The following is a 27,177-nucleotide window of genomic DNA, read 5'->3' on the forward strand; positions in this document are numbered from 1 at the left end:
GGAATAGTCGGATCGCCAAGTATTCGCCGTTCATTGGACCAGCTGGCATCCTTCGCTCGACTGGGCGCATCAGCCGCTTGGTTAATTCCGATTTCGATAGCAAGCATCCGATTATACTTGATGCACGTCACGCGTTTGTTCGGTTATTGGTTCAGCACTTGCACGTTAGGAATTTCCATCAAGGCTTGGATTACATGCGTGCGGTGGTTAATTTGAAGTACGTCGTGTTAAATTTGCGATGGTTGCTGCGAAACATTGAAAATACTTGCGTCGTGTGCCGAAAACGCAAAATCTGGACATGCCAAAATTAGATCGCAAAAATCTGAGCATAAAGCACTGACCCCATCCACACTTGTATGCTGGATGCGAGTTTGTAGTCAGTTTTTCTTCAGAAATTTCTTTGTCTTCAAGAATGAAAAAATAAGGCTGCTTAACCATGGAATTCATAGTAAAATCTAGAAACCAGAGAGGTATAATGGTACCAGTTTCAATTCAACAAAACGTTTTTTTTTGTATCCACGCTTGTCTCTTAACTCTATTCTGTCTCTGGATTCCAGACTTATGTTTTAGCAGAAACCTCTTTTTATAAAACTCATCCAATGGATCATTTGAAGTTAATAAAATCTATAGATCACTTGAAATCTAGAAAAACAAAACCCATTTTAAAAACTAAAACCAAGGTGCTTTTTCACACCATTTCCACATTTGCTATTCTTCAGTTTAATTTGCCTTCATTCATTGAGTGATTTAAAATGTAACAGAAATTGAAAATTTAGAAATTAACACAAATCAGATCTAACTGCCATAAACCCAATTTTCAATTTTATCCTTGAAAAACTTAAAATCCACATGACCTGAATAATTTCAAAGGCACTTCGTCCATTTAAACAAAAATTAGTAGTTAAGCCACGTTATAAACAATATCAAGAAACTCGTCGAAAAATATCTAACAAAAAGAACTTTCGCAACTACCCCAACAGTTGAAAAAAAAACAGAATTAACTTGGCAGCATGCTAGTAACCGGATTGATTTACCAAATTTTAAAATCAGCAACAGTAATTTGTTTTGAAAACAATTTTTTCAGATTTTAAATTACCGTTTATATTTCAAATCTGATAAAATCAGTGGTTAACAAATCGTTCAATCATTTATCAAAAGTGATCAGCTTTGTTTTGAGAATACAATGGGATACAGTTCGGAGTAGTGGCTCACAAAATGGACTGTCAGGCCTTCCGAGATGTAGGACTGCAACTCGGCGAAGTCTTTCTCGTTGTCCTTTGGCAAAATCACAGTATTCACACCTGCTCTCTTGGCCTGAAAAAAAAAGTTTAAAAAAAAGTAGCAAAAATTAAAATAAAAAGATAGCACCCGAACAAAAACAGTGACAAATTATGTGCCATTCCAACTCAATGTTACTGACGCTTCCATGTCAATCATACAATTGCATGTTCAAATTTCGAATATCAAGTTGAAGCTTTCGAATTTCACGTTTCGATTTCAAGAATATTTTATGATGGACCCTTTTTTAATAAAACTAACCCAGTTAAAGAAAACTTCGAAAATCACTTTCAGATTTTAAAAATCTTTTATGATGGACCTTTTTTTTAACACGGAAGCGAAGCTGCGCATTGCAAACACAAGCGAGGAAAATGCAAAAAAGAGCTCTAAACAGGCAAAACAAAGGAAAAAATTGAAAAAACACCCTGAAAAAACTTTTGTTGAGAGTAGGAGAATCCAGTTCTTATATCTGATCCACGACCGCTTGCGATCTAAATAACACTAGCCACCAATAAAGCAGCTACAGTTTCTATCAAACTGCCAAGGTTATGCAGAAAAAAAATTTAAACTATTTAAATGTTCCGTATTTGAACATCCGACCTGTTGCTTAGGAGTCTCACGTCCTCGCATCTGCGCCACGGTAGCTTGGAAATAAACTAGTGGCGCAGCTAAAGCTGGATCTACCTGTTCTAATAATTACTGTACTGATACGAAAATGCGTAATTTTGAAAATTTCCAAAAAAATTGACTTTACGCTAAACCCTAGTGTTTCTCTACTTAAGTCAGGGACTAACCGCCTTTCCAAACGAGAAAACTACTACTCGATCTTTTAATTAAACTTTTTCTTTCAGATTTGATCTGGTAGTTTTGCAAAAAAAATGAAAAAGATTCAAAACTGATCAAAAATTTAGAAATTTGACTTTTTCCTAAATCCATACACTTTTCTCTAGTAAAGCATATGAAAAACCTAAACTTTCCACACCCTGATTGTTAGATTGAAGATTTACACACACTCATTTTTAGAATGATTCCTTAATACCAGATTTAGCTTGTAGTTTTCGAGAATAGTGATGAAATTTCTTTTAAAAAAAAGTTTAAAATTTTAAAATCAGCTTTTCTACAAAAAACAGGGTAAAAGAGATTACGCAGGGAAAATTTAAGCACCATGTTAGTTCTAATGAACCGTCAACCTCAGAATTGTCATTTGTGAAAAAAAAACAACTTTCCAAAAAAACGGGCCAAATTTCAAAAATTGGATATTTTCTAAGGCCATACTATATTTCAAAACGCAGGCATAGCCGCTTGCGTTTAGAAAAAATGGGCTTGTTTGAGGCTATGACTTTTTTCTACCGAAATTAGGGAACAACAGCTTAAGAAGGGAAGATCCTCATAATTTGTTGTTCCGATTGAAACCTTCATCTCAGATTTGAGCATTTAATATTTGAGAAAATGAAAAAATTCAAAACAAATAGGCCAAAAAAACCCTACTGAAACTTTCGAAGGCACATAGAAAAGCAGCCCGTTTTTTCTTGGTACCACTTTTTTTTAGAAAATCGATTCATTACATTTACTCTCTCTCTCTCTCTCTCTCAATAAGTTCCGTTCAATCTGATCTGATATGAGCATAGATTGGAGCCATAAATCATTTTCGTGAGCACTAATTTATTGGCTTTCTCAATGTAATTTTAATACCAGCGTTTTAAAATTTGGTTTACTCACCGCAATCACTTTTTCTTTGATGCCTCCAACTGGTAACACCTTCCCTGTGAGTGACACTTCCCCAGTCATGGACAGGTCATCCGGGATACTCCTCCCAGTGGCCAGACTCAGCAGGGCAGTCACTATGGTACAACCTGCACTGGGACCATCCTTCGGAGTCGCACCCTACAGAGGTCAAGGTCACAGTCAGTCAAAAGTCGCATTTACACGTCCACGGGCGGTTTTTATTTCGATAATGCAAAAATCGAAGTTTATTCGAGCATAAAAAGTGAACCAGTCAGAATAAAAAGTATACCAAGTGTTCAATAAATTTAAATTTCGACAGCTGTACATTCTAATTTAGACAAGAAGTATAACAGCAGAGCAAAGGCCGCGCCACACTTTTCAATTATTGCGCCGAAATATCCGATATTGCTATTGGATCTGTGAAAGTAATTAACGGAGACCAAGTTCCGATGTTGACTAACATACTTTAATTATTAGGAACCACCTTGAAGCGCGTCGATTAAAGTTTAGTAAACACATACAGTATACGGGAGGGGGCGGGGGGTTAAGCTAAGATAAGACGTATATGATTGATAAGTAGAACCTTCTTCTTCGAGTTTCCTTTTAAACTCAAGGTTTCAAACTCCTGGAAAAAAATGTTTTCTCAGATAATTTCAAGAACTGCTGCTACGCAAAAAAATGCATTAATAATTTCGCTGCAAAAACTAAGGGCTCGTTGATGCTCAGAGGTACGATGTCATCATTGGACCTTATTGATTTATTTCAAATATTATAGAAAGAAAAAATTTATTTTTCCGATAGGTAAATACATTCGACAGAATATAAAATAAGTTCATCACTAAGGTACTCATCTCAAGGGACAACTAACGAAACCCTGGGGTTCTACTAACAGCTACCCTTGAATGGCAGAAAACATAATGAAACAAAGAAAAAAAAAATCTTAGAAAAAAAAAGTTACCTAAATTTCAAAACTACATTAAGATTTTTCTGGTAAAACATATGTTGCGTATAAAAAGCTCAGAACACAATACTGCATGTTTTAACGCTAGATACCACTGGCTGTAAACAGGAATCTAACTTTTTTGAAATTTTTCAAGTGTTGTTGGAAAAAAAAATCCCAAAAAACCCCAATAACTCCGAAACTCAGAGGCTCTGGACCGTCATATTTTTCCAAATAACTCGTGGTTAACAACCTTGTGACATTTACCCTAGGTAGTGCAATTCCTTGATATTAAAAATTAAAAACTAGGGTTGCCAGCTCGTTGCTACTTAATAGGTATCCTTTTGTAAATTTATGATAAAAACAAGTTATTTTAGTTATGTTTGCACTTTATAATCCTTCTTCGAGGAAGACACTTGTCTTAAGCAGATTGAAAACTCTAGATCCGCGGCATATTACTGATTGCCTTTCAAAACGTTTTTCCTAACGTTTTTTAAATTTACTTCCTAACGTTCTTTTAAATGTTCTTTCAAAACGTTTCAATTTACCCCTACGAGTTTCTCGTAAGGGATTTACGAAAATCAATAGATTATTCCAGAAACCTTCACTATGGATAATATTTATCGATAGTAACACGAATTTTAGCAACTCGTAGATATAAAGCTCATGTTTTGTTAGCACTTGATTTTTTTACGAAAATGTCTTCAGAGTGGTCACCACGATTTCTTGAACTTATCAATTTCAGTATCTATTTTTGAAGCATAAAAACTGGCAACAACTACAGGAAAAACTATAAAAACCGTATACCAGGATGCCATACTGGATAGATGATTTGATGTTACTGCGACAGTAAGCTAATAACTGATGCTGAGGTGCATAAAATCGTAGCTTTAAAATAATGCCTGACTGTTTTGCTAATCGCGGTTCTACATGATCTATGTGTGACGCAAATGATAGTTTTAAATCAACATACATCCACAAATACCGACAAACAGGTTCTGTTTTTATGTCACAGTTTTTATATTGAAGGTCAACGAACTGGTAGACTAAACATTCACTTGTACTCTTTTATCCATATCAATTATCAATTTATTGGCATTAGTCGAATATTTCAGTGTACTGATGCCCTCAAAAAATCAGAATGTCTGCTTGTCCCAATGAAGTGACATTGGTGTCATTCGCAAAAAGAACAATTTCTGATGATTAACAGACATGAGGTCATTTATGTAAATAAAAACAGTAAAAGTCCTAAATAGGATCCTCGAGGAACACCACATGTTTTTGTGGCCAGTAAGAAGATATTCCATTAACTTCTACATGATGCAATCCCCCCTTACGTACGAACTAAACCAATCAAAGATATTGCCTCTAATACCGTATTCTGCAAAAAAAGGGATGTTCTATTGTATCAAAAGCTTTTTTCAAATCCTATACATGCAGACAATTTCTTATAAAAGTATTTTCTTTTTGCCCACTTTATTTCTTTTTACAACTTCATTCGCAATTGTTTAAATTTTTAAGTAAAAAAGGGTTGTTCGGTTGATTTTAAATGTTTCAATAGGTCGTTGAACGATTTTGTCTTCTTGAAATCACTATTTTTGTTTATTCCATGTTTTTATGTATATTTTTGTTAACAGTAGTATAATTACAGAGGCTAATGGAGCTTGGCGTCACTTGAATACTTGAACACGCAAAAATTAAATACTGGTCAAGAATGAAAATGCAACATTAAATTGAACTACACAAAACATAGCCAACAGACGGTTGAAAAAGAGCCATGAAGGCAAGGAAACAGAAAAAATTGGAACTTTCGATTTTCCCAGAAAAATTGATTGCCTCAAAGCTCTTTGAATTTCTTGAACATATATAATTCCTGAAAACTATCCGAATTTCACGAACAATTTATCATTTGACTTTTTGATGAAATCAGCCCAATTTGAGAAAATTGGATCAATAGGCCAAACTTTAATTACGCTGGGAAATCTGAAAATTCAATCACACTTACGAAACTAGAATTCGATCAAACTTTTTGTGACCTTTTTACTTTTGCTGTTCGATAATGAAGTCTGCTTTCTTTTAGCTGAACCATAAACTAAAAAATTTTTAACTGAAAAAACTACTCTTTAGACAAATATTACCTAAAAATTACCACTGAATTTCATAGATCTATCTACTCTCCGTTGTTTTAGAATCATGTCCAAGAAAAACTTGCCTTTTTAAGCTCAGAATAAAAAATAAATTGAACGATGAATCCTCTATAAAGCTCGTTAATGAGAAATTTTTCATAACTTTCCTTTTTTATTATTTAAGAAAACCAAATAAATCTATTCATTATAGTGCGCGTTTAATGTCGCCCAGCAAAGACCAGTTGTGTTCAATCGTAAAAAATGAATTCGATAGTTTGCTTTTTTCAAAAACTTGGAAGTATCTAAAGAGTATATTCGAAAACAATTCAATGGCACAATCAATATATTTTCTCACACACTAATGATTCAAAAAAGCACATTCAAAAATAAAACAAGGAATGATCAGTTAAAGACGGAACAATCACACTTAAAAAAATCAAAACGATTAATAGATTGTTTCAAACGATTTAACTATGAAACGTGTACAGTAATTTAAATAATCCAGACAGAACAAAAAAAAAGAAATGCATTTTTCTTAAAATGGTTTTCTCAACAAAAAAGCTGAAGAAATTTTTTGAAAACAGTAAAGTACCAATTTTTTATTTAGAAACAAAATTTAGGTATTTTAGGCAAATTTTTGGAGACTACCTTTCTAAAAACTTGTTGGGGTATATAAGAGGCTCACTTTGATAGAATTTTGTCAGCAGGTTACCTGGTTGTTTAAGCTTTATTTTTGATTAACTAAAAAAGCCAAAAAAATAATCCAATTTTGAGTCGAAAAACAAATTGCAGCATTTTAACTACTACTACAACTACTAATGCGTTTTTTTGTCCATGTTCCCATTGTGGCGGGGTTAGACATCCGAAAAGCGCGTAAGCAATTATTCAGATGAGAGCATTCCGCATAGCATTCAAGCTGTTAAATGGAGGATAACATGTTTTCAAGGCAGTCTGTGGATTTGAGGCCTTAAGTATTCAGGTTTCGTTTAACACAATTGATCCAGTCTTTTTAGGCCTTCTTGGGACTGAAATATGGTCTGTTGATTTTAGCGCATGGTCATTTTCTCTTCGGTGAAATGGCCATACTATCGTAGCCACGACCGCACTTGTAGCTTAACCAGATCAACAGGACCTGTCATTTAAATTACTACTTCGTTGGTAACTCTGTCTTTATAAGTGACTCCGGTAATCCTACGAAGAGCGTTCATAAAAGTTTGCCATAAAAGGTTCGTGGCGGATTCGAACCCTGTCCTTCGGAGTTCCTGGCATAGACATTAATTACAGACCAAACGTGCAGAATCAGACGCTGAACTTGAATTTAACATAAATCAAGCCATCAAATAATTCAGCGAAATAATTCTGTTGGACATGCTGTTAACCGGAAAGAAAGTCTGTCCCGATTAACTAACGCTAATCAATCGCAAGCGCAACAGAAATGAAAATACCTCCGGTACATGAAGATGCACGTGACTCGATAGTAGAAACTGTTTCATCTCATCTGTTACTGGAGTGACGTCACTAGAAGTTGTCTGTGGCAAATTGCAGAGGAAGTTCTTGGCGAAAGTGTATGCTATCTTTGAGCTCTCTTTCATCACGTCGCCCAAGTTCCCAGTCACTTCTAAACTTCCCTGCTGGACTACAGATTATAGCAGTGGTGAGCATTCATCTTAGATGGAAATATTGTTAATGCCCAATGGTTGGCGATATACTTTTCTGGCTGTTTTCTACTTATGGCCTCTCATAATTTAATGTCTATTTCAAAAAACTATTAAGCTTTGCAAGCAAACGAACTACTGTGATCACGTTTTGTATTCATACTTAGCATCGTAACATCGCGCATTTAGCCACATTAACAAGTAAACCAACCGTGAAAATAGAAAAATTGAATGGTGAAAAAGAGCCATTTTTCAGCCATGACTCTGGACTAGGTAGAGCTGCTCGTTTTGACAGCGGATATCAAATTTTCACTATTGTAATTTTAACAACTTTGCCCACAAAATCTAATAACCCTAAAAACACAGTTTTTTTGACTGAGTAATGTGATCAAGATTACAGATATTATCAAAAATCCGGCATGAAAAACTCTTTTGATCAAAAGCAAACTACCAAAAACGCTCTTGAACGGATTATCAAGAGGCAAAACTCATTAAAATTCAAGCTGGATTTGAGGGTATAAACCGTAAGTTGCGTGATCTTTCATAGCACTAATATCTCCCAAAAAAACTCATCAGATTAAAAACTTGAATACTTGAATAATCGTATAATAAAAACTGAAGCGATTTACACAGCTAAAATTTCTGTTGCTAAATGCTCATCACTGGGTGGGGGACTGTTATTGCTGTTGTTGCCATTGTTGGACGAGGGGGGTGGCGGTGGTGGCTGAGGTCTAATTGTGGTCTCGATGTAGAGGGTTGATCCACCTAATAACCAATGAGTTTAATATGAACCGAAGTCTTGTAGCGACCTAATTAGTACTTTGTCGCCCTTGCCACATTGTAATGTTAACAATTCAAGGAAAAAAATTAACGGCTCAATTTTAAAAGGCTGAAATTATCAGTAGGTTTCATGTTCGTACATTCTTACCATTGGATTGCTATTTTATATATGGGAGGCTATTTGTTACTATGTCAAAGAAGGACAGAAAATCGCCGATATTTAATTGAACTTTTGGTGTTCTAGTTGTTGACTTCTTCCAGCATTGATGCTCATACTTTTCCCCAGGCATAGAGCCTTCTGAGTATTTACTTTCCTATAACTTTTATTTACATTCCTTTTAGTCACGGAGTTAGTAAAGCGAGCTTCAAGAAAATGAAAAATGAAATCGGCAGAACCGGAAAACTAGCGGGAACAAATTGTACGACTTTTTCCTAGAAAACAAAAAAAACTATAAAATTCAAAAGATTCTCCTTGCTCATTAATTCACTTATAGCTGCCATAGACACTAAGAACATGATAAAGAAAAAGGTAAAAATATATTTTAAGAATAATGACAAACAAAATGCCAGATTTAACTGACCCATAGATGTCCATGCGAGTCCCATGACTACTCCCGGGGGCAATGAGTCATCGTAGAGTCTGTCTCTGTTGAAAAGGGGCTTCCCAACAAACTCATTCAGATTACTCTCACTCACATCCACAGGCTGCTCACAATCTCTATCCTCAACCACTCTCAAAGCCACTTTACGCAGAATCTGAAGCGAAACAACATGGCCTGGATAGCAAAGACGATTTATCCACGGGGAAATTGACTTAAAAAAATGAGCAGTTCAGCTATTGACAGGATAAAAGCTGCAAAAATCGCCTTGGAATAGTTAATTTCCTAAACATCAATCTAAACTTAGCCGCGACATTACCCGACACTTATTACTGTTTGAAATTACTTCACATGAAGCCTTGAGCTTCGCTTAAAAATTGGACAGCTCGTGGGTCGGTCCTCGTGATTCGTCGTCACGTGCGTTCTTTCGTGATTGTCCTATTCTTCTTTCCCATCAAGCGCGAGCTTGGGGGATAATCAAAACTTATTTATCTTCTCAGTACTTGAAACGAGAAATTATAACATTTTTATTTTTTCTGTGTACTGATGATGACATAATGTCGAAAACGTTTTATTGACCAATGATTGTTTTTCCTTGAGATCATGAAATTATTGCAACTACAATTGTCTTCCCGGGTTACCTGTCCATGGAAGTCCATCCCTGGAGCCAGGCCAGGGGGACAACCAGGTCAAAAAAGACAATTGTGTAACCTTTTCAATGTGTTGTTGTAGATTGCGCACCCCGCTCTCTCTGCAGTATCTCTTGATGAGGGAGAGGACTGCCTCATCGCTTACTCGCAACATACTCTCGCCCAGACCAGACAACTGCCTCGCTTGCGGCAACAGGTAGTTCTAAAAACACATCACACACCATCATAACACATCGGACACTCGTTCATTCGAATAGCATCGGTAACTTCTTCTCCAGAGAAAACGGTTCTTCAGAGAAACTCGAATGATAAGGATGAAACATAGCAACAGACAGTTGGAAAAGAGTCAATAAACGCAACTAAATATAAAAAACACCTTTTTTTCAAAAAAACCTCAGCTTTGAAATTTCAAAGAAAAAAAATAGATGCCCTAGAAGCTCTTTAAAATTCTAGAACAATTTATGATTTTTTGACAAAACTGACCCAATTTGAGAAAACTGGAACAATAGGTAAAATTTTGTTTCGCTGGGAAATCTGAAAATTAAATTCTACTTTCGACACTAGCAGTCGATTACGTTTTCGTGACCTTTACACTTTTGCCGTTCGAAAAAGGATTTGCGTTCCTTTTAAAAACAGAAATGAACTGAACTTAAGAAAGATATCAGAAGTCAAACCACGAAAAAGTAAATTTCACCAAGAACGAATTCTAAAACTTTTCCAGAAAAAGAAACGAAAAAAAAATCATACGACCTTACACTGCACTACGTTAATCGACTCTTAAATATCAGTAAGCGTATTGATGAGATTTGAGCGATAGACAAATAAAACAGAATACGGATCTATGACCATATGACAGAAGTGAACTAATAGAAGTGTATCAATAGCAGCAAAAAAAGACGCCGTATACTCACTTTGGCGATGTTGAGTTTCTCCTCGGCCACATATCCGGACACCTGGATCATCTCCATCCGGTCTCTCAGGGGGTCCGGGATAGTATCCGACACATTAGCAGTGCATATAAACAGCACCTAAACAGAACACAAAATAATCAAAAGATATTCATAACTTCCACAAAGCAGCCTTACAGTAATATTCAATATCGTATAATTTATGTTACGTTAAACCACAGTATTCACTTATTTTATAGAAAAAAAAGGAATATTCCCAAAAAGCGAACCAAAAATTCTCTTTGTTGTTTAAAACTTTGATGAAAGTCCACTATTAATGACGTAGCTACCTTTGAGAGATCAACTGGCACATCGAGATAGTGGTCGAGGAAGTTTGCATTCTGCTCTGGGTCGAGGAGTTCCAACATGGCAGATGTGGGATCTCCCTGGAAGCCCCCTCTGCCTATCTTGTCCACCTACAAAATGCCAACAGTTATATTGAAACACCATGATTGCATTTAGATAACAACAGTTCAATTTGTTTTGGTCACTATTTCCTATTAGATTCGGAATAATTTCTCGAAATATTCAACAATGGCTACTAGATACACTGATGTGCATTACCTCCTTAAATTAGAAAAATCATCAAAGGTGAGATCTTAAGTTATCCTCGCTAATCGTATCCATAATTAAGCAATAGCATAGAGAAGATTATATCATACGTAGCCTGCTACACATTATGTTGCTTTGACGCTGTCCGTCTTATTCTTTTTTATTTCATTCAGAAAAAAACACCAGGCGAAGCGTAGGAGTCTCACTTCAAGAATCGTTACAACCCAAAGGCAATATCTTCCCAAGGGGTTTATGACCGACAGGGCTGCAAACAAACAACATAGAAAAAAAAGAAGAATTCGCCGCCGGTTTGAGTTTACCTCGTCTATGAGTATGAGTGGGTTCTCAGTTCCAGTCTTCTTCAGACACTGGATGATCTTGCCCGGCATGGCCCCTACGTATGTCCTCCTGTGGCCTTTGATCTCGGCCACGTCAGACATGCCGCCCACGCTGAATCTGAAATACTACAAATAAATACTACAACTACATCAGTGTATTGTAGTGACTACTCGTTCCTGCACCGCTACGAGAGTATTGAGGATACCGAGTCTAGGTAAATGGAATATAGACGAGTAAAAGTACAAAGCGTGTCTTCAACTCATAAAATCATAATTTATAGAACAAAAGATTTCGTCGAATTTCGCGTTTTTATGCCAAAATATAAACCCGAAAAAGTTGCGTAATGAGCGAATATAAGACAGTAGAACGACTAATCTACACTTTTGACCCAAAAAGTACAAAATCCAAAACAAAATCAAACAAAAAATCCATAAAATTTAATCAAAATAATATTTCGAACTTTTAGAGGAAATACTTTAAATTCTGAATTTCAAACCACATTTACAAAACGTTCATCATTTTGTCGCTAAAGAAAATCAATTTAAGGAAAATCATTCAAGAAACACATTTGCCGCCGAAAGAAGTATTCAAAAACATTAAAAGAGCGGCAACTAAAGCGACAGAATCTGGGTTAACTACCACTGAGCCGAAAACAAAATGTTAGTTATGAAAAACTTGTGAAATTTCGAAATTTTATGCTCCAGCAACATAAAAGATTAAAATCTAACCGTCCCTTCAAACGACTCGAAACAAGTTCACTAAGCCGATAAGAATCTGATTACGTATTTCAACAATTACAGAAAAAAAATCAAATATTCTTGCACTTAAACGCTTAATCAAGAAAAATCCCAGATGTAGCAACTAAGCCGACACAACATAGGCAGACAAACAGAAGGCCGACAAATTTATTGACGGAATGTTTTCCGTTTGAAAAAAAAAGATTCTGGCCAGTATCGAACATACGACCTATTGTTGGACCGAAAACCCGCTGCCAGAAAGTGTTATCGACCATTATACATATTAATAGACCGAAAACCCGCTGACTGATAGTGTTATCAACCTCTATGCATATTCTTGATCCGGTTGAGTAGGGTTGCGTCTAACATACAGTTTTATCCATTGATCCTAAAATCTCCGATTTTGTAGGGCAATTGTTGAGGTTAAACGGTCTGAACGTCAAAAAAATTGACTTTGCTGAGGGACAAAACTTTTCAAGTAAAAAAAATTGTGTAAAGCCGCTTATGCAGGGGAGTATCTCACAAAACGTGCTCTCGATTGAACCCAAAATCTCACACACATATTATCGAAAACTATAGACAATGAGGAAAGGTATGAAGAGACTAGGAGATTATGCAGGCAGACAGAAAAAAGGGCAGTTCTTCCATTGGAATCCTTTTTTGAAAATCGATAAGCTATTTTTGGGAAAAACTAAAATTTTTTGAGAAAAAAAGGAACTACTTTCCAAAGTCTATATAAAAAAATTGATACATTTTCAGAGTACCTTATTTCATCAAGAAAGAACTGTTCCAATAAATAAAAAACGCAAGCTTTGGGAAAAAACTGCTTGAAAAGCACAACAGATACAATAAATTGTATTGCAAAAAAAAAACACAAAATCAGCCGACAGCGCTTAGGAGGAAAACAAAAAATCGATACAGATAATTAAACAAATTAGCATTAACTCAAACACAGAGGCGAAACTTTGTTTCGCAAACACTAGCGAGATCACGACAAAAAGCAGCTCAATAAAGTGCAAAAAGAAAAAGTAGAAATAAGCCTCGAATTAGCAAAAATACGGCTACGTCTGAGATTCGAACCTGCGACCTAGAGATTATGAGTCTTACACACTAAACCAAACACTAGCCACAAATAAACTTGAAAACAAATGCTATATTGAAATTTCCAAATAAGTGAACCCTTTCAATGAACACTTTTATTTGCGAGGTAAGTTGGAAAAAGAAGGTTCGTAAAAATACACAAAGCTGATCTCTAGTGTAAACATAGTCAACAGACAGTTGGAAAAGCCATGAACAGAAAAAAAACAGCTAGCAAAAGAACAAAAAAAACTGACTTGATTTCTGAAAAAAAACATCAATTTTTGATTTCCAAAGAAAACATATGTGGCCATTAGGCTCTTTTAATTTCAAGAACATATTATGACTAACACTTTTTTTTTCAGATAAAATCAAGCCAATTTTATAAAACTGGATCCATAGGTAAAAATTTTATTCCGCTGAGAACTAGAAGTCGATCACGTTTTACATGACCTTTACACTTTTGCTTGTCAATAGTGAAGATTGCCTTCCTTTTACCCAGAGGCGAAGTTGCACTTTGCATTCACAAGCAAAAATATTACCGACAATGCTACTGGGAAAAACTGAATGAGTAAAATTTTGCGTCTACAAAATTTCTTAGGTGATGCACGCCAATTATGAGTCTACATGACTCCTAAGTGACGCAAGCCAATTATGACACATTAGCAGTACCAGTCAATTTGAAAAGAAATTTACCAACCAACATGCATCAATTTGAAGAGCGGACACATTTTAACTAGTATACGAAAAAACAGTTCACAAACTAGTTTACAAACATCCGACACTGCTGAGGTTCGAACCCTCTTATTTTGATGCTGGTCTCCTTCCCTACCTCTACGCTACAGAACGATGATACCTTGAAGCTAAAGTGCTATTTGTAATATAATAAACTGTGTTAAAATCCTTAGTATTGGCTGTACTTAATAGCTGGATCAAAATGAACACTTTCAAAATGAACACATTTTGTCGCAACAATTGCATCGCAACAATATTTGCGACTTAGTTTGGAAAAAAAAGAAAGTTCATACTATAACACAAGCTATGCTTGTGTAAACAAAGGAAATGATCTGAACTTTAAAAAATCAAAAGTCAAACATCGAATAGCAAAGTAAATCCTGAAAAAAAAAATCACGAAGACCTATATAATAATATTCACTTCATTCATAACGCTTAATGAACAAGGAAAAATTTTATTAGAATTATCAGGAAATTGAGCATGTCAGCAGAACTCAGCATGTAGGAAGAAATTTTAAGAAAAAGTGATTACGGGGGAAAAAGTGCCCGATTAATAGTCACTTACTCTCGATAGGGAAAAAAAGCCGAAATTGGTCTGCAGAAAAACCCAAGCATTATATATTCCGTTAATTTACTCGAAATTCGTGACAAAAATAGGACAATAGAATAGACACTTACTTTACGGTCGAGAGATCGTGCGATAGACTTAGCAATGGATGTCTTGCCAACTCCCGGGGGTCCCACAAAGCAGAGGATCTTGCCTTGAGTCGACTGTTTCAGGCTGCTCACAGCTATGAACTCCTACAAAACAGGACAATACCAATAACTGATATATTGCAAAATTTAATTATCTCTTCTATTCAATCTGATATGGCTTCATGAGCTAAAAGTTTGGAACTTCCGTGAAAAATTCAAACGCCCACTTGTATCAGTCTAGTAAAATCGATATCGTGTATTACAGAGAAATTTTAGCAGTATTCGAAGGTAGCGATAATCATGCTTAGCGGCACATAATCAAAATTAGAATCAAATGAGGAAAAATAATTGTTCCGGTAAACTTAATAATTTCATTGATAAAAGAGTTCAGATTATTATCTGTCCCTGTAAAAATTTTAGTGGTGAACACTTTTAATCGACAGTTTTATTTCCGAGTTGGGTTAGAAAACAGAAGGTTCGTACAAATACACTAATCTCTCAAACTCGTAGGGTAATATAGAAGTAGCTGATTTTTACTTATCTAATTTTGGGAGAGTGGGTGTAAAATTGGTCCGAAATGTCCCAATCTTGCATTGCTTGTTGTATTTACCAGTATGCGTTTCTTGACGTCATCCATTCCGTAGTGGTCCTCATTGAGAATGTGTCTCGCTTTAGCTATGTCCAGCTGGTCCTTAGTCCACTTGCCCCATGGCAAACTAGTCAGCCAGTCCAGGTAGCTTCTCGTCACACTAAAAACCAACAGAAAAATCAAACACAACCAACAGAAGGAAGGGAATAAATCGCAGTTTTATTTATTTTACACGCAAATGCGAAATAGCACTTCGCATACCTAGGAAAAAAGCATCGGTAATTGACAACGAAGCTGATGCAGGTGAAAATCATTTATAACATGCGCAGGCCTCGGGACCTATAATCAGAGCACCGTGGTTTATTTTGTTCAACCTCTTAGGCTTTAACTTCATGGGTGAATAGATACTGACTAAACTTCTTCGCGCACTCACTTGAACTCCGATGACTGCTGATCAAGATAGCCCAACTTGGCCAACTCCTCGTCTATCACAGTCAGCACATCCTGAGGAATTACCAACTCCGAATTAGCAATCCTCTCTCTAAACTTCTCAACCACCGAATCTTTATCGTCTTTTTCCAGTCCCAGCTCCCGTTTGATGATTTTGAGCTGTTCTTGTAGCATGTACTTGCGGTTGAGACCTTTCACTTTGTCCTCGACCTCCTTGCCTATTTTCTGCTGGAGGTGACTTAGCTCCAGTTCTTTTTTGACCAGTTCCATAGAGAGGTAGAGACGTTTGAGCACCTGATTAAAGCATGTCAAAATAATTGTACAGAGATCTAACGACAGAGTTCTTATCTTTATAATCACAATCAGAAAATAATTGTATAGATGATTACACTCATCTTCTTGACTAGTTACTTAAAATACAGATACTAAGCTGCACTTCGCAATCATAAGCAACAAAAACGGCAAAACGTAACTCTAAAAATCAAACAAATTCAAAACTGAGAAAAATAAATTAGGCCAGGAAGGATCGAAGCGCGCAACAATAAAAGATCGAACCCCAAAAATTCTGACGTAACAATTGCGCCTTCGGAGTAATGTAAAATCAAAAATTTTTCTTTTTTCGCTCAATTGAAAATTACTCACATCTCTTTCCTCTAGAACTCTTTGCAGCTCTTCACTGGAAGCGGTGGTCAGGGCAGCAGCTAGATCCGCAATGGCTACTGGGTTGTCAAACACACCACCTTGGGAGGAGGAGGGGCCTGCCATCATCATGATGCGGGACAGGGTCTCCCGGTAGAGGGGGTTGATATTCACTGTCTCCCGGATGGTTTTCACCAGTTCCTGAGTCAGTGCCTGGGAATGGACAAAGAAAATAGTTACTGAAGAGCTGCTTCTGAAACTACAAGACGAAAAATAAGTTTTTATTCGCGACCAAAATGGGGAACTAATTGCTCATAAGGACAAACCACACACTGCCAAACAAGACAACTAAAAATAAGATTTGCATCGAAATAAAACTTACGAAGCGGTAGCAAAGCCAACCATTTTTCAGCAGACACCCGTTGAACCAAAAAAAGGTTTTCATGAAATTGTACCCTCAACAGAATCATACGCATATTAAAATTGCTTCGCTAGTCTTAACTTTTGATATGAAAAAACGTTTGATATGAAGTTACACCCTTAACAGAATCATAGGCATAACAAAATTGTTTCGCTCATCTAAAGACGCAAAATGATGCCACAAAGCTGAGTAAGTACAAGATGCTGAACTTTTAAGCCGAGTAAACAAAAAAAAAGAATTTATACCAAACCTTAGTCGAATATTTTGAACCCAACATAAACAGAGCAGACAGTTGGAAAAAAGTCAATGAACGCAAGCATACCGAAAAAATTACTGGCTTTTTTTTAAAAAAAAACAATCTCAACTTCCTAACTCTAAAAAAAGATGGCCTTAAAGCTCTTCGAAATTCTGGAACAATTTATGATTCTGATAACTTTTTTTCCTAAAACTAACCCATTTTGAAACAAATGGACTGTAGGTTAACTTTTTATTTCGCTGAGATATCTATTAAATTCCATTTTCGAAACCAGACGTCCATCACGTTTTTCGTGACCTTTACTCTTTTGAGGTTAGATAGTGAACTTTGACTTCCTTTTAACAAAGGAAAAGAACTTAACTTAAACTGAAGCAACCGACTCCTAAACACACATATAGACACAGAGGCGAAGCTTTGTTTGGCAAAAAATCAAAAGAACACAAAAATCAGCTCTACAAAGATCAATAATAAAAATTAGAAATAAGCCTCGAATTAGTAAAAGTTCGGCTACTTCTGAGATTCCAACCTAAACCTAGAGATTCAGAGCCTCACATACTACCCACTCAGACACAGAAGCTTAATAGGCACCAAACACGAGCCACAAATAAAGCAGAGAACAGATGCTATGCAATTTCCAATGCTACAGTGAAATTTCCAAATAAGTGAACAGTTTTCATGAACACTTTTACTTATGAGTTAGCTTAGAAAAAAAGGTTCGTAATAATACACTAAGCTGATCGCAAGTGTAAATAGAACAGGTGGTTGAAATGCAGACATTCTCAATATACTTTTTTTGGTTGACGAAAGTGTAGATTTCAGAAAATGATTCTGTTATTTTGTTGGACAATTTATGTACAAGAAAAAGTATAAGTATACGTTCGAACTGATAACGCCTGCAAATTAATTGAGAGCATAAAACTCGCTTGCTCAAAAATTCCGTGCAAGAAAACCCGACAGAAAAACCTTTTGTAATAGAAAAATTTGTTTTTTTTTTGTTTAAAAATTCTTTATCAAAAAGTTTAAATTTTTTCAAAAATAAATCTAACCTGCCTAAAAAAGTTGCAACTCAATTACCTCTACCAATGAAGCTTTCAAAACGTCATTCAGAAAATTAGAAGAAATCTGAATTTTCAAAAACACTCCGTCCTACGGGAGCTCAGCCGACAAAAAAATCGACGATAGTCCGAAAAAGCAGAAAATTTCAGGTCTGGAAAAAACAGGTCACGACCGAATTCGAACCACAAGCTTTTCTCGTCTCAAGCAGGTGTGTCACCTCTAAGCCAGATCTTTTAAATAACTGATTGATTTTGAATTTATAATGAAGCAAGTAGAAAACACAAGTTAATTTCATGTCCGAAATCACTACGGTAAAAAGTCTTGTACCCGGTTGTAATAATAGCATACATAGAGATTAGAGATATTAAATAAAGTTCCTTCATGTTATTTAGCTGAAGCTAAACTCGACAAAAAATGTTGTACTCCATAGTTACCTTGACTTCCTGGGTCGTTTCAAATGGCAAGTGTGAAATATTTTCCGTATTGCACGTCAAGAAAATCTGATCTTCTGTAGATGATGATGATGATGATCCTGAAGAATCAATTTCATATTCAGTCTCGATAATTCCATCATGGTCGAGTTGATCGTTCTTGTCTCCCTCTTTGATCGATGACACTAGTTCATCCAGGTATATTCTACAAAACGATCACATCCATGATGGTATCTTTTACGCCAGGTATTACTGAAAATTCGGCAAACAGAAGAGATCAATTTTGCCTACTTTTAAAAAAGTTTAAAAAGGCAAATTTATATGGAAAAAATGAAAAAATTTCCAACTTTAGCCCCTTTTTAGTAATATTTTAGTATTACTTGAAGGTGAGCGCACGTCGAAAAAAAAAACGATATTTTTCATTAAAAAAAAATTCAGTTCCCAAAACGGTATTTCTGACCAGTTTTTTTTCAAAAGTTTGCCTGCGGCGCACAAAGTTTTACCTAAATAGGGTCTTGAAAGTGTTCTGAGAGCGCTCGGAAAATCAATTTGGTTAACCTAAAAAAAGAACGACAAAACGTTCGATAATTTGTTGAAAATCACCCAGTCGAGAAAATTCTAGATTCGCCCGCATTTAAAAGTGAAAATTGATGTTATCTACAAAATTTAATCTCATAAAGAAACATCAATTGATGATAAAATTTCAGTTGATTCTAACGCCAAATTTTGATCGCAGAACTTTTTGAAAAGAAATCATTAATTAGTTGAATTATATTTAAATTGAGTAGCAGCCTGTTCTGTTACCTTCTGTGTCCGACGACCACCAAGTGTAGTCTGTCTCCGAAGTCGTGGATTGCATTGATAGTCACAAATGTGCCCACTTTGTAAATGTCTTCATAACTCACACACAATTCCGACTGTGACCTGGTCAAACACAGACAGAAACAAGTAATACCTAAAGGGCACGGAAGTCAAAAACAGCTCCCCTAGAACGGTACACTACCAAGCACTGCAAAAAGGGTGTTTTTACCGCTCTTAGCGAACCCTGGGATTGCCACAGTCACTGTTTTACAGACGAGACGATTCTCAAATAGAGCACTTGTGTAGTACTGTAAAAAAAAACGTAAGACACGGGTCGGAACTGCTGACGAAACGATATATTTGGGCAGCTACTAACAACAACAACAACAACAACAACAACAACAACACCAACAACAACAACAACAACAAACAACAACACTAATATATTGAGCCAGCGGAGGATCAAGGAGTTTCACAAACCAGAAAAAATTTTCAATTTTGAATACTTAATCGGCATTTCTTTAGTTCGAAGACCAAATAGCTTTTCTGAGCTTTTCTAAATCAATTAAACCATATGTTGCCATCAAAAAAAATTCTATGATATGGGCATATTGGAACAAACTGCTGAACTTTTCATATACATTACACAGAAACTACTAGGTATTTTGGAATTAATTACACGAACATAGCCAATTGACGGTCGGAAAAGAGTCAATGAACAAAAGGAAACAGAAAAACACTTGATTTGTTTGTTGAGAAAACGCCTCTGCGAATTTAAAAAAAAATAATGGCCTTAAAGCTCGATAAATTTCAATAACAATCTATGATTGACACTTTTGTAAGGGTCCAGCGGTGCCGCCTTTTCAAATGGCATCAGTACAACCCTCCCCTTTTTGGGAGCGCTGAAAACATTGAAACTTTGTAATAAAATAAATCGAATTTGAGAATACTGGATCAATAGATAAACTTTTAATTCCGCTGGGAAATCTGAAAATTAAAACCTGCCTTGAAATTTGAATTCGAAAACGTTTTTCATTTTTTCAATTCGATTGTGGAGTTTGCCTTCCTTTTACACCGGGGCGGCTTTGAAGAAATCAAGCCGCACACCGGGGCGGCTTTGAAGAAATCAAGCCGCAAAAGACCAAATTTGAGCGTTTACAAATATAAAAACTTTTTCCTGAAAAAAAATCATCAAGATTTATAATGTTAGTCTTTTTATGTCCATCGAATCTTAATACGGCGCTTTGATGCGATCTGCCGCAGATCATTTTAAATTTGCTTTAGAACCTCAAAGTTGAACATTGACTATTATGGAGTAAAAACATCTCATTCTCGTTCCAAAGCAACGTATGCATATAAACAAATATGTTCAGATTTGATACCGAAAACTTATTAATTTGTTCTAATATAGTAATTTGTTCTAATTAGCCTGAAAACAGTCCGGCAGTTTTGTCTCATTTTCGATCCTATAAACTGAGCTGAGCGAGCATACCTTTTTACAAAGCAACAATTTTGTCTTCATTTTCTTTTTGTAAAATTTTTTTTTACCCAGTCACTATCTTTTAGACTCCATTATTCCGATTTAAGAAAAACGAGATGCAAATTCTTATTTCAATTGTTCCAGATTTTTTTATCAGCGCTATAACAGGTTCAATATTTTTACTCCGACCACTAAACGAAGTGGGAAGAAACTAATACATACGGCAGCCCGAGTTTTTTCCGCAATATTTTAGGTTCCTCACGGAAAGATTGCATCAGTGTAAGTGTGGTATACACAGATTCGAAGCGGCGCTTCGCAAAAACTTGCGAGAACATGACCAAAAAGCAGCTCTATCAAGTGAAATAAGATTAAGTAGAAATAAGCCACGAAATAGCAAAAACTCGGCTACGTGTCGGATTCGAATCTGCGATCTAGCAAATTTGAGTCTCACGCAATAACAACTCAGCCACGGATGCTGCAAATGCCCAAAAAATAGCCACCAATAACGCAGTTACACGTGCTAATAAATTGCCAACTCGATGCAGCAAAAATAGCACCAAATACAAAAAGACACAATTTTGCATGTAATAAATTGGAAAGAATAAGGCCAATTATGTTAACATTATGCATTTCAAAAAAATTGCAAGATACTTTGAATTGGAAAATTTCGCAAACCGAGCTTTTTATCATTGTACTGCTGTTTGAATTAAATAACTTTTTGGGTTCGTTTGATGAATTGAAAATGCATCAGCTGTGTTAACTTTTTACTAATCAAATTCAAAGCACATTATATCAAAAAGCTGTAAAGGTGCCGCAAAAGTGACATCAATATTTGCGACTGAGGCTGGAAAAAAGAAAGTTCGCACTAATTCACTTTGCTTCGCAAGTGTAAACAGTAAAGCCCTATTAGCTGTAACTCGGACTCCAAAAAAGATATAAAAAAATAGCAACTTTAACATTATTTTATGTAGAATATTCCATGTAGAATATTAAACAGAATTCTATCACTTGTTACTAGTTAAATAACCAAAATAGTAAATTGCAAAACATTTTTATCAATGTTTTTGAATTTCTTTTGTTAAAGCATTGTATTTTGGGCTACATGCACAACAACCAGCACTTATTTGTTAAAACTTCAACTTAGTTGACACTCACTCGTCTGATGTTTTCAAGAAGACTGCAGCATATGGGAATCCAAGGGACAGTTTTCTTCTGATCAGCGCCACTAAGTTCGGGTCATTGACCTAAAAACAACTAACCTTAATCTTGTTATTGTTACAAGCAATCAAAAAATACAAATGTGCCTTTTTGAAACCATTGCGATAGTAAAAAAAAATTAAAAAACGGTGGTTTTATTGATTATACTATCGTATACTGCAATTGTCATCTCTTGAATTCAAGATGAAATGTTAACTTAAGATATAATAACAACTGATTTAAGTTCCTAAAACGTCCACCTCATCTAGCAGCTCAACCTATATAAAGCAAACCATTGTCAAAAATCGACAACAAACTGAACGATTCTAACCTCAACAACTCTAGAAAATCGTGGAAAGAGCGGCTGCTTAGTCAGCAACAACACCGGCAGGTCTGGCACATGTTCTGGCACCTGTTGACTGGTCGGAGACTTCGCTCCCCCTCCTCCTCCGTGTGAACTGCTATGTGTAGTAGCTCCGAACACACTCTGACGGAGGTCTTGCAGTCCAGTTTCCGTTTCCGAGTCCGCTCCGTTAATTGCATCGTTTATGGCTGCATCTTAAATTCAGAGTATTTATGTTTTAACTACAATAACCGCAAGATTCAGATGAAAATTTGAAGGCAAACGAAAATATTATCTTGCAAAATTTGAGCTTCGTTGTGATTAATCAAACTATTTCTCCATCGTTTTTCCATTAAACGGCGTATTTCTTTCACTATACAAAAACATATTCTTTAAACCTTTTTCCATTGAAAAAAGTGAGAACCTTTTTCTCCGTATTTGAGCATAATAAGCATGATCATTTCAAAAAAGAAAGCTGCCTTGTAGCAAAGCTTACCAGAATTGAAAAGTGATTTGATGGAAAAAAATGAGAAAGTGGACACTTCTCAAAGATTCTTTTTCAAATTTTCAACCGGTTCAGCAAATATTATACGCCAACTCATACGGGAAACGAGCCAAAAACATACATAAATTTTTTGCACAGACCCGCTCGCAACTCTCGTTGCCAGATACAAATGCTGACTGTTTTGCCTTCTTTAAAATTTTCGCTCACAAAATGAACAACCAACACATGCATTTCAGGCAAAAAAACGGTCGAATTGAAATATTTTCGAAAAAATGAAAGCCACTGATTGCTGTATATATTAGGCTAGTACGATTGAAAAAAAACTCAACATTGAATTGCAGATTCAAAAACTATTCAAAAATTTATGTTTTTAATGATTAATTCAACACCTCTAATGCAAGAAGTGTGTTTCAATATGGTGAAATTATGCATGATTACAATTAAAAGAGACAAGCCATTTAATCGAAGTTCATTTAACAATCCCAGTTCCACCATTTACAAAAAGGCGAAGCGGAACACTCCAATTGATCGTAAAAAGAATACCGAAGAAAATGGTTGTCATAAAAAGCCAACAACTTTTTTGAAAATACGATAAACTCAATCTCAGAAAAACAGACTAGAAACACAAACACCACAATTGAGCAAAATTTTAGTATTTTCCGAGTGACTACTAAACCATCAACACGTGTTAGACGCCAATCGATCTGAAACCAAAAAAGCCGAAGGAAATCGTCAAAAAAACCAACATTTTTTTTGGAAATACGAAAAATTACATCTCAGAAAAACAAACGAGAAACACAAAAACTAGCATAAGCAAGATTTTAGTACTTTCCAAGCATCCAATAAACCAACAACACGTGGTTCGACGCCAATTGATCTCAAAACCAAAAATACCCACAAAAATGGCTGGAAAAAAAATCATTTTTTTTTTCGGAAATACGAAAAATTCAATCTTAGAAAAACAGATGAGAAACACAAGCATAAGCATAAAGCAAGCTTCAAGTAGTTCTTGAGCGTTCACTAAGCCAACAAAACCTGGTTAGACGCCAATTACACCGAAAACAAATGTCAAGGGAAATTGTTGTCATTAAAAAAATTAGAGCGATTAAAAGTTTGAACTTTTAACTTTTATACTACCAGCCGAACTGATTTATCAAAAATATGAATAATCATTTTTTATCCTTATATCGATGCAAAATAAGTTCACTTAACCGACAAAATAAGAGCAAAAAAACAACAAGAAAACGGCAAATATGCCAATCACGTATAGTGATTATTAAAAAGTACAATAGTTAATCGACGACACTTAAGACTACAATGAATACTGAATACAGCGCAAAAAAATGTGAGGTGACGACAGAGCCGATAGAAAATAAGCCGACAAACCAAAATTTTCAATTTCAGACACTGAAAAAAAACAGGATCGGGCCGGGACTCTAACAACTGACATTAGGTTTCAAAGGCAACTCCCATTATCTCCAGACCAAGTGCAATGAATTAACGTCTGACTTTTGATTTCAAATGACCCAAAAGTAAAATCATTTAGTTAAACTAATTGTTAACCCGAAAAAAGTCTATATTCCGATTTGATAATGCTTGCTAATCGCAAGCGTAATGAGTACCACTTGTAACGAAGTACTAACTTTCTGGAAAGCCTTCGGTCAAAATAAAACAATTCATCGTTTTTTATTGTACGCTACATGAATGCAAAATTCAAACCCATATAGCCCAGAGTTTCATTGAGCTCTTTTCAGTTTATGGGAAAAAAATCCCAAAACAAAAAATTGGATTAATACATGACTTACGCTCCAACAAAAACACTAAAAATTGCTCAAAACTGAAAAGAAAAAATTGAAATTTTTATTGAAAAATTGAAACTGTTCAATTAATAATTTTCGGATCCGAAAACTACATTACAAGAGCCGTGAAATAGCTTTTATGCAGAAAAAGGATCCATGGAGTCGCTTCCATTGTAATGTTGCAGTTTTTTGCAGCAAAACTTTCACAAATTAAATATTTTTTGCTCTATTGCTAGAAACTGCTTTCGCTAGACCGACTCATTGGGCCTATTTTAAAATGTGGATTATCATTGAAGCCAAATTCAATTGATAATTTGATAATTTTAGACCGTATCACCCACCATAAAAGACCCCTAAAAAACCCTATTTAGACAAAAAAAAAACAGTGCGCAATCACCTCGAAATCCGCGCTTGATTCTTTGCATTTCCAACATACGTCGCTTTTACACAAAATTTTCTCAAGTATCAATCATTTATTAAAACTTTGACAAGTCCACCTGAGTATTGACCAGTGTTTTGTACATTATATGATTTTAAAAAAATTATAGGAAAAAACCCTTATACGATATAAAATTATACGGAGATCAGATTTACACGATAAAATTTACGTTAATACGAAACCAATAATTAGCGACTCTTTTTAGCGAGACTAAGAGTATTTCATTGAGTACTGCAAAATGATCGATATTAGGCGCATAAAAAGTTTTCTGAGAGCAATCAGAGGTTTTGGGGCGAAAAAATAAAATCGAACATCAATAAAAATCTATAAATCCTTGAGCTGTTGCTATTATTGAGTAAGGATTTTGATCTCAAGTTATACGATTATACGTTTTTCATACGAAAGCCAAAATATACGCTTATTGTTCATACGATAGACGGATTATACGGTTGTAAGTTAAACGATTTTTTCATTATAAGTCAATACATTGGTATCGACGTGTAACCAATTACCTAGATCATCCTCAAACATCTCGTCTGTAGATGCATCCTCATCTCGCTCCTTATCCAACTTCGAAATCATCTCATCCAACTTTTCATCCTCCCCATTTCCCCCATCGTCACCGTCCCCACTACCTCCTAAGTTGTGAAATCTGAGATTTAACTTTATTGACAAAAACCAGTTACATGAAAACATTCTTTCACAAAATTCATGGTACAAAAAACAGGAAATGTTAAAATAGCTGAAAATTAAGTAACCTAAAATCAATTCAATTCTCGTACAGTGATTTTTAAAGATGACAAGTACTAAGCAACTTACGTGCTTGAAAGATTTTTCAAAACTTGGTCATTTAACAACCTAACTTACCGCCATTCGTTGGTCTGTCATCCCGATTGTCATCGTCGTTTGAGCTGCTGGACGCTAGTCGAATGCAATAATAGTTCGGCCAAACTGACGAGTTGAGACCCAAATTTGATGCCGACTGTTTTTCACGAAGTGTAATTAAACGAGTAGTTTTTAACAGTTTGAATGATGACAGACTAAATAACAGTTTAATTTTAGAAAAATTATTTAGTTTAGAATTTGATTTCATTTCGACGAATTAATGCTGTTACCTTGAGTATGGTAGGGGATTTTTAGAGGGCGCATACAGCAGCTGTGCTGAGAGCCTTACGGGCCTTCTAACGCCTCTCAACATTAACTAACCAACTGAAAAAAAAAACAGTGTCCTAGAGGCGGTGACTAAATAAGGTTGAAAAACTTTCCACGCATGCAGAGTAAACTAAGCTTTTCACTTTATTTTGAATTGGAGTACATAAGTTCGACTTGAATTTTTTAAACTTGACTGGAGGCCCTGTCAACCTGATGTCTGACATCCATATCAAGCAGTCGTAATTGATTGTGTAATTATTGGCTCATGTGAATAATCCCCCCTCCCAAAAAAAAACAGACCAAGTGATCTATCGACATCAAAATTCTAATTAAAAGTTAGCGATTTAGAATAAAACTGATTTGTTTCGAATTTCAAAAATGGTTGACAAAAGCAAAAACCGACTAGCTTCCAATTGGCAAAAAAAGTTAAATTATGACACTGATAAATTATTGCTGTTATTTGATAAATTAAGCTGTTATTACAGCAAAATGAATGAGAAACAAAGACATAGCCAACAAACAGTCGATGAACGCAAGGAAACAGAAAAAAACTGACTTGTTTTTTGAAAAACTTCAATTCTCGACCTTTACAAGACCTTTCACTACGTGTATCAACTCCTAAAACATGAGTGAAATATATGAGCCCAGAATGCTACAAAAGTGTTCTTAACATTTTTCGATTATATGAAGGTGTGCTATTTTTTGTTTCGCCCCATTGAATTTTCTCGCAACATGTCCGCTCTAAGTTCTATTGAAATTGCTGTGTCCAGAAGTCTTCTTCTT

General features: G+C 35.5%; 1 protein-coding gene across 1 annotated transcript in view; it reads right to left on the reverse strand.

Annotated features, from left to right (window-relative positions):
* Window positions 1–1,075: 1,075 nt before the first annotated feature.
* The window catches only part of LOC134853970 (lon protease homolog, mitochondrial-like), a 139,204-nt gene continuing 113,102 nt past the window's right edge, over window positions 1,076–27,177 (reverse strand). Inside the window, exons 2-21 of the mRNA XM_063869992.1 lie at window positions 26,358–26,453; window positions 26,110–26,282; window positions 25,755–25,880; window positions 22,488–22,714; window positions 22,115–22,203; window positions 19,483–19,602; window positions 18,682–18,883; window positions 16,518–16,727; window positions 15,859–16,169; window positions 15,447–15,585; window positions 14,819–14,941; window positions 11,573–11,716; window positions 10,991–11,116; window positions 10,665–10,781; window positions 9,815–9,955; window positions 9,086–9,260; window positions 8,388–8,489; window positions 7,515–7,705; window positions 2,998–3,162; window positions 1,076–1,314 (exon numbers count right to left, since the gene is read on the reverse strand). Of these exons, the coding sequence (XP_063726062.1) occupies window positions 1,162–1,314; window positions 2,998–3,162; window positions 7,515–7,705; window positions 8,388–8,489; window positions 9,086–9,260; window positions 9,815–9,955; window positions 10,665–10,781; window positions 10,991–11,116; window positions 11,573–11,716; window positions 14,819–14,941; window positions 15,447–15,585; window positions 15,859–16,169; window positions 16,518–16,727; window positions 18,682–18,883; window positions 19,483–19,602; window positions 22,115–22,203; window positions 22,488–22,714; window positions 25,755–25,880; window positions 26,110–26,282; window positions 26,358–26,440 (3,117 nt within the window). The 5' untranslated portion in view covers window positions 26,441–26,453 and the 3' untranslated portion in view covers window positions 1,076–1,161. The remainder of the gene's footprint in view (window positions 1,315–2,997; window positions 3,163–7,514; window positions 7,706–8,387; window positions 8,490–9,085; window positions 9,261–9,814; window positions 9,956–10,664; window positions 10,782–10,990; window positions 11,117–11,572; window positions 11,717–14,818; window positions 14,942–15,446; window positions 15,586–15,858; window positions 16,170–16,517; window positions 16,728–18,681; window positions 18,884–19,482; window positions 19,603–22,114; window positions 22,204–22,487; window positions 22,715–25,754; window positions 25,881–26,109; window positions 26,283–26,357; window positions 26,454–27,177) is intronic.

This window comes from Symsagittifera roscoffensis, chromosome 9, assembly GCF_963678635.1.
Source record: "Symsagittifera roscoffensis chromosome 9, txSymRosc1.1, whole genome shotgun sequence".
Lineage (NCBI taxonomy): Eukaryota > Metazoa > Xenacoelomorpha > Acoela > Convolutidae > Symsagittifera > Symsagittifera roscoffensis.